The 17,350-nt window shown below is 41.9% G+C and overlaps 1 protein-coding gene across 3 annotated transcripts in view; it reads left to right on the forward strand.

Annotated features, from left to right (window-relative positions):
- Nucleotides 1-9,487: 9,487 nt before the first annotated feature.
- Nucleotides 9,488-17,350, forward strand: part of EPHA7 (EPH receptor A7) — a 162,925-nt gene continuing 155,062 nt past the window's right edge. For all 3 annotated transcript variants that reach the window (XM_062572732.1, XM_062572729.1, XM_062572730.1), the window contains exons 1-2: nt 9,488-9,800; nt 14,086-14,150. In XM_062572732.1, coding sequence (XP_062428716.1) covers nt 9,704-9,800; nt 14,086-14,150 — 162 coding nt within the window. In that variant the 5' untranslated portion in view covers nt 9,488-9,703. The remainder of the gene's footprint in view (nt 9,801-14,085; nt 14,151-17,350) is intronic.

Consider the following 17,350-nt stretch of genomic DNA (forward strand, 5'->3'; position numbering starts at 1 on the left):
GATCCAGATTTCCTTATTCCCAAAGGAACATTGAAATTTTACACTAAATCTTTAAAAGGAGTTTGTATCTTGCTTGTTGCATATATTAGCTATGTGGACTGCTTATTAATCAATGTTTAACAATGTAATTACAGCTGGTTTTAGTCTTACCAGATAACACAGATTAATAAATGACCTGCAACTAGTCAAGTGTGTAGAAAGGGTAATGAATTCCTTCCATTAGCACATTAATTTATTAGCAATAAACAAAGAGTATGATGAATTAGAAGAATTTGCAGAGTTTCTGAATATTGCAACAAAATTTCCAGATGAAAGCATTTAATCATGCAGTTTTCATTCATTTATTTCACTTTGTGTGCTATACTGTGCTGGGATTTGCCTTTCTGAGCTACATTAAGCAGTCCATTGAAAGCTAAGTTTATGTCGGTTCACACTGATTCTTCTCATACGACTCATATTCATAATTTTACCTATTAGTGAAGGTGGTGTAACTTTGATGTGAAGTAATTAAATTCTTTCCATGTATCAAAACATTTTAACGCAACTGAGAAAAGTACTACCAAATTAGCTCTGTCTCTAAACTGGCCATAACCATGTGGGATTCTGCTTGAAAACAAAATGCAGTTGCCAGTAGAAAGAAGCAGTTATAGTAGCAGCCTGAATAATGTGACCTACCTGTCAGTTAAGTGGGGTTATCAAGTGGATCTGCATGCTAGAGAGACATAACAGTTAAAACCATAAGCAAATGTCATTTTTAAATACACTTGTTATTTTAGCCTCCTTATGAACTCCTCTGGCTTTCCATCATTTGGATACAGACAGATACCTTTTGAAATCAAAGCACATGTGAAAAATAATGTTAAAAAAACCACATTTTTGAGAATAATCGACAGCACTGGATAATTCTCTATGAATAGCAAAACTGAAGGTAAAAAAGAAGATCAGTAAGGCCTGGACACTGTACAGTACCAAAAGCACCAGTATAAATCATATCAAACAGTTCCAAAACTATTAGGTGACTATTACAGCATCCGCAACGATAACGTTGTATGCCTCTGTGCACAGTCCACTCTAGCACAGCACCGCAGCCTGCCCCTTCTGTGGCTTTACCCCTAACACTCTGGCTCCTTCCTGCCTCGCATGGGCTCCTTCAGTGGGGAGGAAAGGCAGCTGTGGAGGCAAGCTATGGTTTCTCCAGTGCAGTGTTACAAAAGAGCCAGGAGGGTGAGTATGAGAAGTCATGAAGATCTGCACATCCTTAGGGTAAGAGGGGGCTGTGTGGGCACAGGAGGACCATATCTCAGTGAGCCTGGGCAAAAGAAGGCAGTTCTAGCATCTCCGGTTTCACTCTAGGTGACTGTCTCAACTGCATGGCAGATTTTCTTGGGAACAAGTCCCAGCCTCCTAGCAAATTCAGATTGGCTGGAAAGTGAGAAAATAATGAGAAGGGAAAAAAAGAAAAAAAGATCTCTGTTGCCACAAAAATCTGCTGAACTCTTGTTCAGAAAAATCAAATATTATTTAGATATTTGATGTTATAGATGTTATATAAGACTTGATGTCTTACAATGCTAATTTGAAAGATTTAAATAGCACAACTCATAATTAAGTAGATATCTTAACAGGTGCATAAAGACATATAAACTCCAGAGGTCCGCACTGGGTAAGGCTCTGGCCCACAGTGCTTAGTCATCAGCAGCATCAGAATCTGCCGCTCAGAATCCACAGCGCTTTAACCAGCATCCAGACCTATTGCACATATGCATCTAAATTTCACGCTGACTTCTATGAGAATTACATACATAGAAGAATTGCAAGAGTGACTCTCAAAGTGACACGGTGACAGAAGCACATCCAGAGGAAAGCTGAGGGCATATCTAAAGGGAATTTGCAAGCAAAAATCACTGGGACTGCACAAGCTATGCCTAAAAACATGCATAGATTTCAGTAGGTTAGAATACACTGAAATTAATTATATAACTGCCATGAATTCTTGCCAAAAAGCCCCAACAAAGCATAATGTTGTTGCAATTATGTCAGTTCGCAGGAGATAAGGAATTGGCCCTCTGTACACAATATTGCGTGCATGAAACTGTATTATCTCCACATTCCATTTTCCTAAGACTATTGAATTTCCGAGGAAATTATGTACATAGACATATACATATGCATATTTTACACATAAAAGTACTGAAAAATCTCAGTCTGAACAGATACAGTGCAGTACTTGTTTTGAAAGAAAAGGATCTTAAATTAATCTACTAGTGAATCTGAATTCAGATGAAGCTCTTGCCAGCTGACAGCAGTTACTCACAGATACAGTAGAGGCAGTGCAGACTTAAAGCTATGTACTGATTTCAGCTGGAAGGAATGTGACAAACTGTTATATTACTGAGCCTGATTAAGCACCTAAAATCTAGCTTAATTATGCTACAGCTGGTTATAGGCAAGACACATGGTAGGACAAAGGGACTGAAGGCCCTAAAATCACTGTTTCTGTCTGAGAGACGAAATCCTTTGCACAGGCATGCTACAAAACAACCTTCAAAGCACACTCCTGTAAAACTGAGCAAGAAGCAAAGCTAAGGGCAAAGTGTTGAGAAGGAAGAGTGTGTTAGGACTGGACTACAGAAGGCAGAGTTTGAAACTGGTGCCGCAGCCCACTGGGCAGCCCGAGGAGCTGCCATAATTTATCCAGGCCCCTAGAGTACTTTCAGATACACTATGGACATTTTCAGCTCTCAGACTCAGAAGGATACAAAGGTGACTTTATGCTATCTTAGCCTCCCGTGCCCCTTGACTGTAAATTGCTAGATGCTCACTCCTGCTTTTTTGTGCAGCAACTTTCATTGAGAACTCTGTGCCCATTTGGGGAAAAACAAACTCCCACTATCCATATGGGGTGATCAGGAAGATATATGTTAACACCAAAGAAGGGAAGATGTAGTGTAAGAGTTTTCCTCCTGGAATCTGGGAAGATGATTTCTGCTGAAATGTACTTGGAAGATGTGCTGGTCTGCGGAACTACTTTGTCCTCTCCTCTCCTCTCCTCTCCTCTCCTCTCCTCTCCTCTCCTCTCCTCTCCTCTCCTCTCCTCTCCTCTCCTCTCCTCTCCTCTCTTCTTTCTGTCTTTCTTTCTTTGATATTGGAAGTTCAGTTAGGCAAGTTAATGTCTTATTGTGGGATTTATTGTTATAACATACTCGTTTTAGAAATGTGCCTGGTAGTGGGACCACAAATAAAATATATTAAGAAATGACAAAGCCAGATTACCTCATGGACAGAATAAATCTTTTTTTTCTTTTTAAAAGATTTCCGTCTGTCAGTTATATTAATTCATTTACTGTCATTTAATGTTATTTGAATATTTGATTATATTTTAAAAGGCTATAGAACAAAATTAAAATCAAAGGGAAATAAGAAATACTGTTAATTCATTTATTATCAGTTCTTTTTATTTTAATATTTGGGGTTATATTGTTTAAAAGAGCAAAAATAAAATGATATAGAAAAATCTATTGAACCTTTCCAAAGATAACTGTTAAGACTTAAGTAATTACAGGGAATGAGGTAGACAAATGCCAAGAATTATCATCTGACTATGAGATGGAAAACAAAGTATATTAACATTTGTTGAAAATGGTTGATTTCATCATAAAAGTAAGCAAATTATAAGATGCTTCAAGATATGTACTGTGATTAGCATGGTTCAGTATATTTATTACCTACTGCAGAAGTGGTGGACAGTGATATAGCAAAAGATCATTCAGGTTCGTCAAGATTAGGAAAGGTTATGCAATAGATCAGAAGGCCTATCTCTAAGCAACTGGGCAACACAGACAGATGAATTACTGTAGACAGCTGCCATGTTATTCACTAGAAAGAAAAAGAAGAACTATTCAGTTAGATTGATGGACTTTAAATTTATTGCAACCACTTAAGAGAAAGATCTAGACATCGCAAGAAAAACAACAGCTCAGTGACAACTGCTTATTGTGCCATCACTGAAAAAAAATCAACAAAAAACGTGAAAAAATACAAAGTTACTAGCTTGAAAAAATATCTGATAAACAAATCCCCCCACGTTCCCTCATTTAACCCTATTTATTGTTTACCGTTGAAATTATTGATTTCAGTTCTTACCTCCTCAGAAAAAGATGTATAAAAGGACAAATTTAGTGATTTAGTTTTAGATTTAGATTTAGTAAAATGAAATGAATTCCATCTGAAGGGGCTTTAAAGTTGTTTACCTAAGAGTGTCACTCTTACTCAGGTTGAGTAGCACCTAACTCTCACTTAGATCAATGGAACCACTTATAAGAGGAAAGTATTACTTGATTGGGAGCTTTAGATGGGAGATAGGTTAGAGATGACTTTAGAAATGTATGTGAAATAAGAAAAAGAATATTCAGTGGTGACTATTTGGGATGAAATTATTATCTTGGTGTTATACATTATCATAGTGACAGAGATATCTGCTCTGGTTGTCTGACAGACAGGAAGGGTCTAGAGGCAGTGTTGCAATATTTATGGTTTATTTTTTCCAGTCTCTGTTTACTGATTTAAGCAGGTGTTGGCTTGCCCTTTAGGGTCAAATATAGCAAAACCTTTTATCTTTATTATACAGTAACATAGCTTAATTTTACAGAGGATTTGCATCATCCTTTCATTTGTGTCATAAGATTATTACTCTAAATAAAACAGAGTTGACTCTATAAAGGCAGTTTGTTAGGTACTTCTATTAATATTCATCCTATTATAGTAAATACAAAAAAACCCCCCACATCTGGAAACCACAGTTAGCAAATTCAAGGCAAAAGTAAATGTGTTTTGAATAAAGCATTACTTGCTGGTGAAACAAGCACCACAGACGGAAGTGATCAGATGTCACTTGTGGTGATGAGGAACAGGAAGATGAGGCTCTTCTGTATGCAATTTTTGATATGACAGACATTCTAGAAACTTGAAAGTTCAAAGCTTATAAAATATTGAAGGTAACAATATGCTTATGTGCATGGATAATTCTTGTACCATCTAGGCACAAAGGCATTCCTTTAATTCATGGATGAGCAATGGAAATTATCTCCTTTCAGAATATCTTCAGGTGCTATCCTGGGATGATGGCATCCTTGCTAGGGCTTCCTAGCACACTGAGGTATACTAACAGATACTAAAGAGTGATCAACACTGGGAGAGTATAAGCTCTAAAAGCTCTTGTTCCTCAGTAAAATGGTTTTCAAATTCAGATTTATCACAGGAAATAGTCTTTTTGGACCCAGATGTAGGATACTTTTTGGATTCTGTACAACTCTTTGCTACTGCTTCTCAGGAAAAGTATAATGTGTGTCATGTTCACACATGTATTTAACATGAATATACTTTGTATCGTACTGTAGAATGCATTTCATTTCCATTGAATATCAGAATAACACAACTTCGTACTACTTTTTCTGGACAGCTTTAGACAATGTATTGAAATATATATATATATATATTTAAGAAATAATCCAAATATCTATTTAGCATACTTTGTAACTTTAAAGTCACAAAGCCAAAACTTGACAAAGTGACAAAGATTTGATTATTACTACTATTGTGACGTATGTGAAGACTTTGAAATGTTAAGCTTTGTAGCACAATTTTTGATTTATGCTAAAATAATTAAAAATAAATTTACACAAATTTCAAATAAAGGATTATTTTTATGTGAGCATGATTTTCAAGCCACCTATTTCCAATTCATTACATTTTATTTACGAACTAGTAATATTTACTGAATGCATTTTCTTCTTTATTATAATAAAGCTCTTTTTACTTGCAAATCTGAGAAAAGATCAGAAATTGATACTCTAAGGAAAATTTACATCTGGTCCAGATTTGTAATGTAAATGCCATTACATCTGGAACATTAAATTTAAAAATTCATATAATGATTACATTATACACATTAGTCAAAAGTGGAGTATCATGAACAGTTGGATTAAGACCTCAATTAACCAAAATGAGGGTTTGAAAAATCTTTTTTCTGTTATTTGAGCATACTTTCATCATTGTAAAATCCAGTTATGAGTTTTGCTCAAAACTGATTTTAAAGGTCATTCCTGTGTGGACAGGCAAAAGATTCAATATCATTTTCACAAAATATGTCTGAGGCTAACCTTCAAAACCTATATGAAACTATTCTAAATTTGCTTTAGTCCTATACACAATAGTTAAGAAAGTATATTCCAGTCCTGCAAAAAGGAAGCTTTGTGAAAAAAGAATTTTAAACTACTTTCAAACCACATGCAGTTCCTTATGTATGGGAGTACTGCCTTAAAATTTGCACATACTTCTTGGAAATTCATATTGAATTATGTAGTGAAGATAGAAAGGGAAGCTAGTATCAGGATAATACTTCTAAATTCACATTAATTTAAATACAGACTGAATCTGGCCTACAGATTTTCAGTAAGCAAAAACAATTATCTTCAAAAACAAAACAAAATAAAGCAAAAAACCCCAACAAAACAACACTAGTATCTTGGATTCTATTGTTGAAGTTAACTGTTTAATTTGATGGTGTAACATGAATTGTAACACATGGAGTTGAATGAAGTTCCCATTTTTTTTTCTCAGAGATTTTTATGCCAAAGTGGATGATTATAGTCCATTTACCTTGAGTATTTTGATTTAGTTGTAATATTCCCCCTCTCTGTTTTTCTTCACAGAACATAAATAGCAACACTCAGCAGGATGATATCATCCTACAAAATACAATAAAGTATCAGAAAACATTACAATGAAGCATGGGAAAAAGAAAAATCAAATTCACTAAAAAAGATTTCAACTTCTGAGTCTATTTCATAAAGATTTCTGGTGTAGGAAGCAAAACAAAAAAGAAAAAGAAAAAGAAAAAGAAAAGAAAAAACTGTATGTCTTCATAATCTCTACAATGTTTTGGTGTAACTGTGATATTGCAAAACTGTTCTCTTTAGCTCAATTTACAATTACAAAGAAGACAGGGCATTTTAAATGAATTGATCAAGAAGAGAAAAACGCATTTTTTCAGAAATCTGTTATTTAATTTCTACACTCACACAGCCAAATAATATATATTATTTCTATAGTTAATATATATTGTAATTTTCATATCTTTATGTAAATATCCTTATAAAAATACACATATGAGATTGTACAATAGGGTAACATTTTTGTGTAAATGCTGATGACAAGGGAAATAAATGGTTTGTTTAACTATATGCGGGACATGGATACATCTCATTACCACTTGTGTCCTTTTCCTATCATTTTGTTCATTTAGTAACTTTTTGTGTTTTTATGGACATAGTCATTCCAAATCTCAATTATTATTATTATTATTATTATTATTTAATACTCATTGAAAACTGTCATTTTGGCTTAGTGGTATTGTATTAAAATGTTACCACTTTATTCTAGGAAATTGTAGAGTACTGACTAGGCTACATCTGCCTAAGTCACTGTTAAAACTTATGCCACGGGGAAACTAGCTTTACCCATGAAAACTTGCAAGGAAGTTACACACTACCTGTCTGTAAGTATTTAAAACAAAATAGCCTTTCAAAAACAAGTAAAGTCACCATTCTATACAGTTCCCCTTTCGGGGTATATGTGTGTTAGAGTGAGAACGAGAGACAAGAGAGGACGGGAGAATGAAGACAGCATACACTGCCTGCAGTCATTATGCTCTACAGAGTATCTAAAGAATATTCTGAATTTAATGGAAAAAACTGTCATATTCTAACCAATGAGTACTGCTTTTTCAGCAAGTGAGGCAAACACAGCATGCTTTTTAATACTATCTCCACGTCATTCTCAGAAGTAACGATGAGACCACAGGGAAGTGCTGAAAGCCCAGAATAAAGTGGTTGATATCAACGGTGAGTATATTATTTTCAAAAACTCCAATTTTACTTTATCTGCCTAAAGATGCCCCTCATTTAAATTTCCATTTATGACATCTCATTCACCATATCTGCGTCTCCATCTATATAAGGATCGTTTCAGATTCTCGCAACATCTTGCCCGAGTCGCAATGACATCCCGTGCGTTTCTCCATCTCTGCCTGCTCCCAGGCGTGACCAGTTACTCGGTTTCCACCGCACTTCCACCCGGCAAAGCGACCCGGCGATGTACTTTCAACAGAGCCAGGCGGGGCGGATTCGGGGCAGTCCGGCATCAAATCTGGGGAGCACGCCGGGTCTGCGAGTTAAAAACAGCGGCAAGGCAGGCGGAGAGAGGAGAGAGGGAGGCTCGCCCGCGCCCCGCGGCGCGGAGGGGCGCGGAGGGGCGCGGCGGCTCCGCGCCCGCCGAGGACGCGGCTCTGCCCGGCGGCAGCGCCCGGGGCCGCGCCGCCACCGGCCGCGCTCCTCCCTTCCCCTGCCTCGCCCGGGGAACAGTAAGTTTTCGCGTCGCTTTGTTGTTTCACTAGTTAAAGGAGAAAGGTGTTATTATTATTATTATTATTATTATTATGAAAACGGGGAGGTGGGGGCGAGGCCGCGGGCAAAGCGCTCCGCCGGCCCGCAGGCGCGAGCGCTGACAAAGACAGTGGGAAAATTCTCTTTTTTATTATTATTTTTTTTTTCTTTCTTTCTTAATTGTCCCATTGTTAGCGGATTACCCCCGTTTCGGGTACACCCGGCGGGGTTAAAAGAAATCTCCTCCCCTCCCCCCAAAAAAGAAAAAGGAAAAAAACCCAACCGCCCGGGAACAAGTTTTTTTTTATTTTTTTGTCACTAGTTAGCATTTTGGGAATATATTAAAAAAGCGGGGGGGGAGGGGGGGGGGGGCTGTCGGTGATGTCAGTCTTGGGGAACTTGACTTTTCGACGGAGAGCCGCCCCAGGAGCCGAGCACGCCGAGGCCCCGTTTCGGCACGGCCCGCGGGCGCGCTCTGCCGCGGGCACCGGCCCGGGGCAGCGCCGGCACCGCGCCGCGCTGCAGCTCGGCTGCCGCCGGGGCCCCCTCGCCGCCACCGGCTGCTCCCGCCGCTTCCAGCCGCCCGCGGGTGGCGGCGGCCCGCGGCGAGCGCACGGGGCCCGGGGCGGCTCAGCGGACCCGCTGCCCCCCGAGGACCGCGGAGGCCGCAGAGCCGCCCAGGAGGAGACGCGGAGCTGCCCGGTACCGGCCCGGCCCGGCCCGGCCCGGCCCGGCCCGGCCCGGCCCGGCCCCGCTCAACCGTCGCCACCGCCCCGCGCACAGCCCGCGAGCTCCCCAACACCGGCGGCAACCCGACACCGCCGCCCGCTCATTGGTCGGCGCCGCCAGCCCCGCCCCTTCAGCCGCGGCCACTCAGGCGCCGGCTCGGCCCGCCGGGCGCCGAGAGCCGCTGCTGTTTGGCTGGCGGCGGCTGTCGATCATGTTGAGGGACGGGCCGCCCTGCCGGCCGGGGTCCCGCCCCTTCCCCCTAATTGATATTATCGGAGCGCGGCGCGGGCGGCCGGGCTGCAGTCGGGGCTCGCAGGCAGCCGGCCCGGAGCGGGAGCCGGGCAGCGGCGAGGAGGAGGAGACGCAGGGCAGCAGCAGCAGGAGGAGGAGAAAGGCAGCCGGGAGGGAGGGAGCGCCGAGCCAGAGCCTAGCAGAGCAAATTCTCCACCGTCCTCTAGCACCCACCAAGCGGCGGCAGCGGCAGTGTCTAGAAATACATAGCTAGAAATATAAAATAACCCCGTTCCTGCACCATGGTTTTTCAAAGTAGGCTCTCTTCTTGGATTATTTTGTGCTCCGTCTGGCTGTTCCGCTTTGCACGCACGGGGGAGGCACAGGCTGCAAAAGAAGGTAAGGTGATGCGGAAAACAAAAGTTTGGGCTTATTTATTGTCTTTTGCACGCACAGTCCGTGCGGCGGCTTAGCGGAGAACCTGCGTACGATTCCGAGCTGCTTGACACCCCCGCTCCCCTCCCCCCGAAAAAAAAAACATTTTTTTTTTCAGTTGAGGGAGGGAGGAAGGGGGAAGGCATGCACCGGGGGTGTGCGTGCGGGTGTGTGAGGGACCGGGACAGCCGCCTTTCCTCTGAGGAATGGGGTTTGCGAGGCGTTTGCACGTGATGTAAAGGCATGGGATGGGGCGCGGGGGAGCCCCCAGGTCGGAGGCTGGTGCAGCGGCTCCTCACTCCCCCCACCCCACCCCCCAAACCTGGGCAGCCCTCGCCCCCGCGAGGAGGTGCGGGAGAGGCGGGTTTCCCTCTTCCCCGGGGGCCGGGGGCGCGCTCCGGGGCCGCCGCAGAGTGGGGGGCTCGGGGCCGCCGCTGTCGGAGCTTGGGCTGCCGCGCAGGGCTCCGCGGGCCTGCAGCGCTCCGGCCGGGCCGCCGCTGCCCGAAAACCTTGGGAGGGTGCGGGGGGGGGAAGGGGGGTGCAGCTGCGGGCCTGCCGGGCGCGCAGGCTGCGCAGGCATTAGCGGGTGCTCGGCGGCGGTGCGGGTCCGCACCGTGGGCGCTACACAGCGCTCGGCCCCGCCGGAGGCAGCGAGGGAGGTTTTGCACCATCTGCGTGTCGCGACGGGGCTGCCCAAACCCCATCAATCCCGCCCTGGTATCTCCGTAAGGCGAGCGCGGAACATTTGTTTCCCCCGCGAACAGAGAGGGAGCGGGCGGTTTTCTGTCTGATGTGACTGTGAAAAATAAATAAATAAATTCTCAAAGTCAATTCGGGAATCTCTTTTTCTCATGCTGAGAAAATCCGAAGTGATTTAACGGGGCTCCCTGCTCACGTTTGACAGCCAAAGACCAAGGTCCATCCCCGTCTTCTGCAGCGGGGGCGAGAAGAGGGAAAAGGGGGGCATTTTCGGAGCATCTGCGTATGTATGCATGTGGGTACCCCCCCAGCCAGATACGTCAATATTTTTCATCAAACCATTGGCATACAGTAAAATACCACTTCGAGCCTGTAGCTGGAGCTTAAAAAATTCCTCAGTTAAAATGTCCTCTGCTCTTAACAGAAGAAGGCGATGATGCGAGTGGAGGGGGGGAAAGCGGAGAGAGTCTTTTCTCAGTAACGTTTCGAAAGTTTATTTAACGGGGCTGGAAAACACGTAGGCATACACACACGCAGGGAGTAGTAACGCGTGAAAGCGTGAATGGGGCCGGCCGGGCGGTGATGGGGAGCGGAGTACAGCCGAGGAGGAAGGAGGGATGGATGGAGGGAAAAGTGCACACTGCCTGCCCTGCGCAGAGCCCCGGGATGTGGGGCTGCGCTCGGGGGCGGTAGCTTGCCCTGCGTGTATGTATGTGTGTTTATGTGCGTATGTATATAGCATGTGTCTGTGTAGGTATGTGCATAGTGTATATATATACTATGCACAGTATGTAGTATACATAGTATATATAACGTTTATAAATATTTTATAAATTATCTCTATGCGTGTACCTATCGCTTGGGAAACCAGCCCACCAAAAGGAGTGTTGGGAGGGGGCAGGCAGTGATTGATAGCGGCTACCTGCTGCAAGCTCGGAAAACTCGTGATGAAGAAGCGCGTGTCGTGAGGGAGGAAGTAACTTTGCTTCGCCCCCACCCTCCGGCCCCTCCGAAGTGGCGGCCAGCGGCCCCGCGCAGCTTCCCACCGCTCCCCCTCGGGGTACGGAAGAGAGACGGGGAGAAAAGGAGGGCGGAAAAGTTTCCTGACTTTCTTTCCGTGACTGCACAGAAGGCCCGGTGGGAAGATGCTGAGGATGAGGAGGGGGCAGGTTAGCTCGCCTCCCCGAGTGCGGAGGTGGCCCAGCTACCTGTGGGGCTCTGCGAGCCGCCTCGCACCCGCGGAGGGAGCTTCTCGCCCCGGCACGTGATTACGAGCCACTGGGACGGGACGGGTCGGGACGGGTCCCCCGTCTTTGCCTCCCCAAAACTGAGCCCGGCGGCGAGGGGGGTCGGCCCGGCACGAGGGCAGCGCTGCGCGCAGGCGAGCGGCCGCTGCTCTCCGCCTGCGCGGGGCCCCGCGCTGCGCTGCGCTTCGGGCGCCGTTTTCACGCGTCCTTTCCACGCTCGCGGTCCCGCCGCGCCGCGTTTCGGCCGCGGGGAGGGGGGCCCGAGCAGCGTCTCCGCGGCGCAAGCAGCGCGGCCGCGGAGGGACGGCGCCCGCCGGGGGTGGTGGTGGGGGGTGGGGGTTCACCCCTCTGGGCAGCGGGGCTCGCTCTTCCCCCGTTTCTCAGCAGTAAAAGGGCGCTGCAAAACCCGCTCTGGCGCGGCGTTTTCCCCGCGGGAAGCACCGTGCCCGCTGCCCGGACGGGAAGCTGCTCCCTAACTTTCCCCGTGGCCGGGAAACGCTCCGGTTTTGCATGCAAGGGGCCCTAGCAGAGCAGTGGGCTTCGTGTTTGTTTTTCTTTCCGTCGGGAGTGTGTGCCCGCGCGTTGCTAAGGGATGGCGAACCGCTGCCAAATAAAAGCGGTAATGGATTGCAGCCGCGGAGCAGCGTGCTGGTACTGAAGCGGTTAAAGCTGTGCGGCGCCCTTTTCTCCACGATCAGTAGAAATGTTCCTGTTTAACAAGCCATGTATCCCACCTGCTTTCGGTAGAAAGTACTACGAAGTAAAGCCTCTTGGATCCAAGCTTAATGAAATAAGCAGATTTTTTTTTTTTTTTTTTTTTTTTTTAAGAGAAACTATCAAACTTCCTTAATGACTAGCCCCACTTTTTTTTACTGAAGTATAGGCCTGGAAGCTACTGCTTTTGTGTTCAACTAATATTTTAGCTATTACTGCATGAACTGTGAAATATATTTGTTTTGAGTCATATGGCATTTCTAGTAGTTCTTTGAAATTGTGTATTCGATTCCACTGGGACAAAGAGCCTAAACCGGACCTATAGCCATTTCAAATGATCTAATAAAGTTACCTTGAGTTGAAGCATTAAAACTCACATTGAAATTACTATAATTAAATTCTGTGTATAAAGTTATGTATAGCTTTATACATAAAATGTATTCAATATGCTTAAATATGAAATGTGCCTTTTCATGCAACCAAAAAGAAGTGTAGAGCTAAATATGTGATTTTGAAGAAGGTATCTTCCAAGTGTACCAAACTTAGTTATATGTCTTCTCACTGTCCAGCTTTGGCTCTTTGAAAGAATGTATTACAACAATTTATTTCACATAACTTTTGGGGCATCTCAGGCTTAATAATCTATGTACCATTTGAAAGTCTTACAAAACCTCACAGTAATATGCTAAGAAAAAAGAATATAACTATAATCAAAATACAAAACACTTAAAAAATATATGTTTGGAGGTAATGGAACATCAGCAATGTTTCTTTCCATATGTAATGTCAAAATATTTAACAGCTGGTTTATTAGGCTATGATTAGCTACTTTTTTGAAGCAGAGTTATGTATTGCTGAAAACAACTTAACTTTTACTAGAATTTATGACTTTATAGAAGTCTTGCTGAGATATATTGACATGAAGATTTTGGTAAACAATTCCTATAAAGTGAATTAATCTGCTTTTTCCTAAATATTATACTTTGAGTATGCAGTATGTGAGCTAACTGTCGAATCTCCTATCTTCTGGAGTCCTGTTTGTCATATATTTGTGGAGCTACTAGTTTAACACCTAAAGGACTTTTTTTTTTCCTCCCTCTTTCTCACTCAAAAAGACCACTGCTTTCAAAGTGGAACCTCAGGTAAGATGTAGGGCTAACCATTATCTAAATCAATTTGGATTGTGTTGATTTTTTTTAATAGCACTTTATAATAACCAGCACATCGAAAATGTCCTTCCTAGGACAAAGGAGATGAAGGGATTATGGATCTTAATGACTGAATTTTAAAACTTCAGGATCCTGAGATAAACAAAACACTTATATCTAAGCAATAAAAATTTTTAAGATTAAAGTGTTTCTGTATATATATGGATGATACATAATCATTTAATCAGCTATTTTCAGGAAATTAGTGTTTATGATTTCAGATAATACCTTTTCACTAATTAATATGAACAAAAAATACAAAAATTCTATTATGTTTCATAGCCAAGATTTTTTCCTAAGGTAGACTATTTATTTTGTTTTTTATATCCCCATTTAATAATAATTTCCTCTGTTAAATATAATATTATTTTTCTTTTTTAGTAATATTGCTGGACTCTAAAGCACAACAGACAGAGTTGGAATGGATTTCCTTTCCTTCCAATGGGGTAAGTACTCTGTGCAAAAATTAAATTCATAAAGATGACTAGGTATTTTCACAAAAGCAATTGAAACGCTTGCTTTAAACTAGTTCTTCCTCATATTTTTCTTAGTAATTGTGGGAAGTGTTTATGGCTCTTTCTTTTCTAGAACAAAAAGAAGTGTACATCAGGTTACAGTGTACAAATGTGAACTAATTAAAGGGAAGAGTCTCTTTAGAAACTCACCAAAATGTTCTCAATAGCTTTCTCTTTTGTAGTGTAGTCCTTTGTGGTGTACCAGAAAGCTCTCTCTATTTATAACAGTGTTTTAAAGCACTTTTTCCTTCTTTCTTTAGAAATAATAGATTTATTTCTGTGTGGAAACTTCGTAAAAATGTTTTTCATTTTCTATATAATGAGTGATCATAAATTTGTTTATGATGTTTTCTTTGTAATTGAGTAGCACAGACTGAATCGCTCTAAAATATAAACATTTATACTGTGGATGTGTTTGAAATGGCATTCCAGACTTGAAAAATCCCCACATTTTGAGGAGCTTGATATCTGAAACTAGGCTCCAATTATGTGTTTCAGGCCACCTCCGGCTTACTTACCAATTAAACTCAGGGCTCTTCATGAAATGTACCATTGTGGTGTATCATTATCAAAAAAAGAAAAGTTTAGTAAAATCTGCATTATTGTCTGTATGCAATCAGAACTGAGACTTACTGCTTTCATCTCAAATTAAAACTGATAGAAAAGCACACCTTCCTCAGCTCTTGAGGAAGAACATTTTTGGAGATATACAGTGCATATATTGTCCTACCTTAGTTCAGTCTGAAACATCATAAATTACATGAATAGTTCTTATTCATGAAAACAGTCTTACAGAATCCATTGCAACTCCCTGCATGAACAAAAATTGGGGGGATCAGGCCCTTAATCTTCAGCGCAGTAAGAAATCTGGAGCCAGAAGAGCGTGAACCGTGAGTGGGGATATAAGAGTGTAACAAATCCTTTAAATAAGAAGAATGAAAATCTGAAAGTCTCTTTCTTTAAAAGCAAGATCGTAAAATCAATACAAGCATAAACTGGAAACGAATCTGAGGTCTTTAGAAAGAAAGTAATGTGAGCTCAACACTTATGATGGCTAATAACTTCGGCATTAGCGTTTTGCATTGATTGAAGCCTTTATTAGAGGTATTTGAAAGATTAGCTTGGTGGCACTTGTATTAGGCTCACCTGTAGATAATGAAGGACATGTCAAAGCATGTTACGCATGTCAACGTACTTAAAGATGAAAGTAGAGTCAAATTCAACAAACAGTAAAAGGTGGCTTTCAAAGGTAGAAACCAGTTCCAAATAGAAATTAAAAGCGAACCAAAACTAATGGATGGATTCATATATGTAAGGATGTCCAGAAGTAGTCGTTTGTAAGTTAACTAAAAAAATACCATTTTAATAATATAATATGGGGAAAAAACACTTTTCTCTTATCCATTTTTTTCTTGCTATTCAATAAAGATTTCATGAGAAGAAACACAGGGAAGATTCTTGAGAGAAAATACTGCATCATCACGGAATACATCAGGCACACACTTGTTAAATGTCTCGCTCAACTGCCAATGTTACACCTAACAGTGATATCAAACATTGTCAAAGTAACGGAGAGATTAACATATCACATGTTACAAACCAATAGAACGGGATATATTAAAAGTCAATTGCACATCTATCATGATACATAGGAGCAGGATAAAGAAAAGTTAAGTTTTCTTGCTGTAAACGTATCATTAAATTTAGTCATTATAAAAAGACTCAATGAGACGTGACCTCAGATGGAGTAGGCAAATACATACCCTGAAATACTAATAAGTTTTTTTTATGTAGAGAAGCGGATATACTTTTGATGGGCTCCTTGGAGTAATAGCTCTGTGATTACTTAATTAGCTTGTAAGTCATAATTCCATATATTTTTAGGAAACCCTCCTTTGATGACTGTGGGAAAATATGGAAGCTAGACTTTAGGTGTTAGTACCAGAAATAAGATAAAGTAGAGCTACTTTTCTTTCGCTTGCATTATCGCAGTTTATCATTTTGTAATGTTTTCCTTGACTGAAACATCAGAATTTCTCTAATACAAGTTAGCTTTCTATAGCAGGCTCTTAGCCCCATGAAAGCTCACTTATTTTGTGCTAGGATAAATGGTTTAGTTTTTTTTTTTTTTTTTTATTATATTTTGCTTTGGGTTTTTGGGGGTGGATGGAGATAGGGATTAGGATAAGTTTTGATGGGGAGAACACAGTTCAGTCCACATCAGAGCACTAGGATTCAGATTTTGTTGACCAATGTGTTCGAGTGCTTTAACTTTAATGGTACCATGCTTCCTCAAATTGGAGTATCTCCTTGCAGAATATGTCTTGGTTTTATGGGGGAAGATTGCTTGGACAAAAACAAATGTATGCTACCTGATATGAAACCAAGATGTAAAAATCAGTAAAATTTTAGATTTTGTGCCTTATATATATACGCTATATATTTTTTTCTTCTCTCCACTGTGACAAGCCCCAGTCTGCGGCCCTTTTTCTCCTTCTCTTATTAATACTATATGTGAGAGGAAACTATAGCTTGTTTATCTTTAATAAATGTATTTCAAAGATTTTTCTTCTGCTCCGAGATGAATACAGTTCCATATGTGATAAGTTCAGTTAACTTCATGAGCATTTCACCGTATATTTCAATAATTGAATACCATATGTATGTATAACAGAATATACCACATCTATATTAACTTTAACTCTTTGAAATGCACTTTGATATTTACAACTTCTGTGCATTTCAGCATTTGCAGCCATGATATATTTTGTGGTGATAACTTCCAGCATCAGTTTATCCACATCTGCTTTGTCCTGGAGCAGTAGACCAACATTAAAATGATCTCATTTGCTGTCAAATAGGCTTGCAATGTACTGTACGCTGTGGGGCTCCTGGTCTGGGAAACCCGCGCCTTCCGTGTTGGGTTACCAGCCTAAGGAATGTCAGTAGGCGCTCAATCCTGCAGCAACTCCGAGTATGCTAGTGCCCCAAAACACTTAAGCACATGCTTACCATTAAGCTCATAAATACTGCCATTGATCTTAAGCGCGAGCTTAAGTGCATTATTGACTCGGGGCCAGAGGGCTAAGTGCCATAAGGAGAAGTATGGTTGCCTATATCATCGGGTAAGG

This window comes from Rhea pennata, chromosome 3 (genome assembly GCF_028389875.1).
Source record: "Rhea pennata isolate bPtePen1 chromosome 3, bPtePen1.pri, whole genome shotgun sequence".
NCBI classification, from domain to species: domain Eukaryota; kingdom Metazoa; phylum Chordata; class Aves; order Rheiformes; family Rheidae; genus Rhea; species Rhea pennata.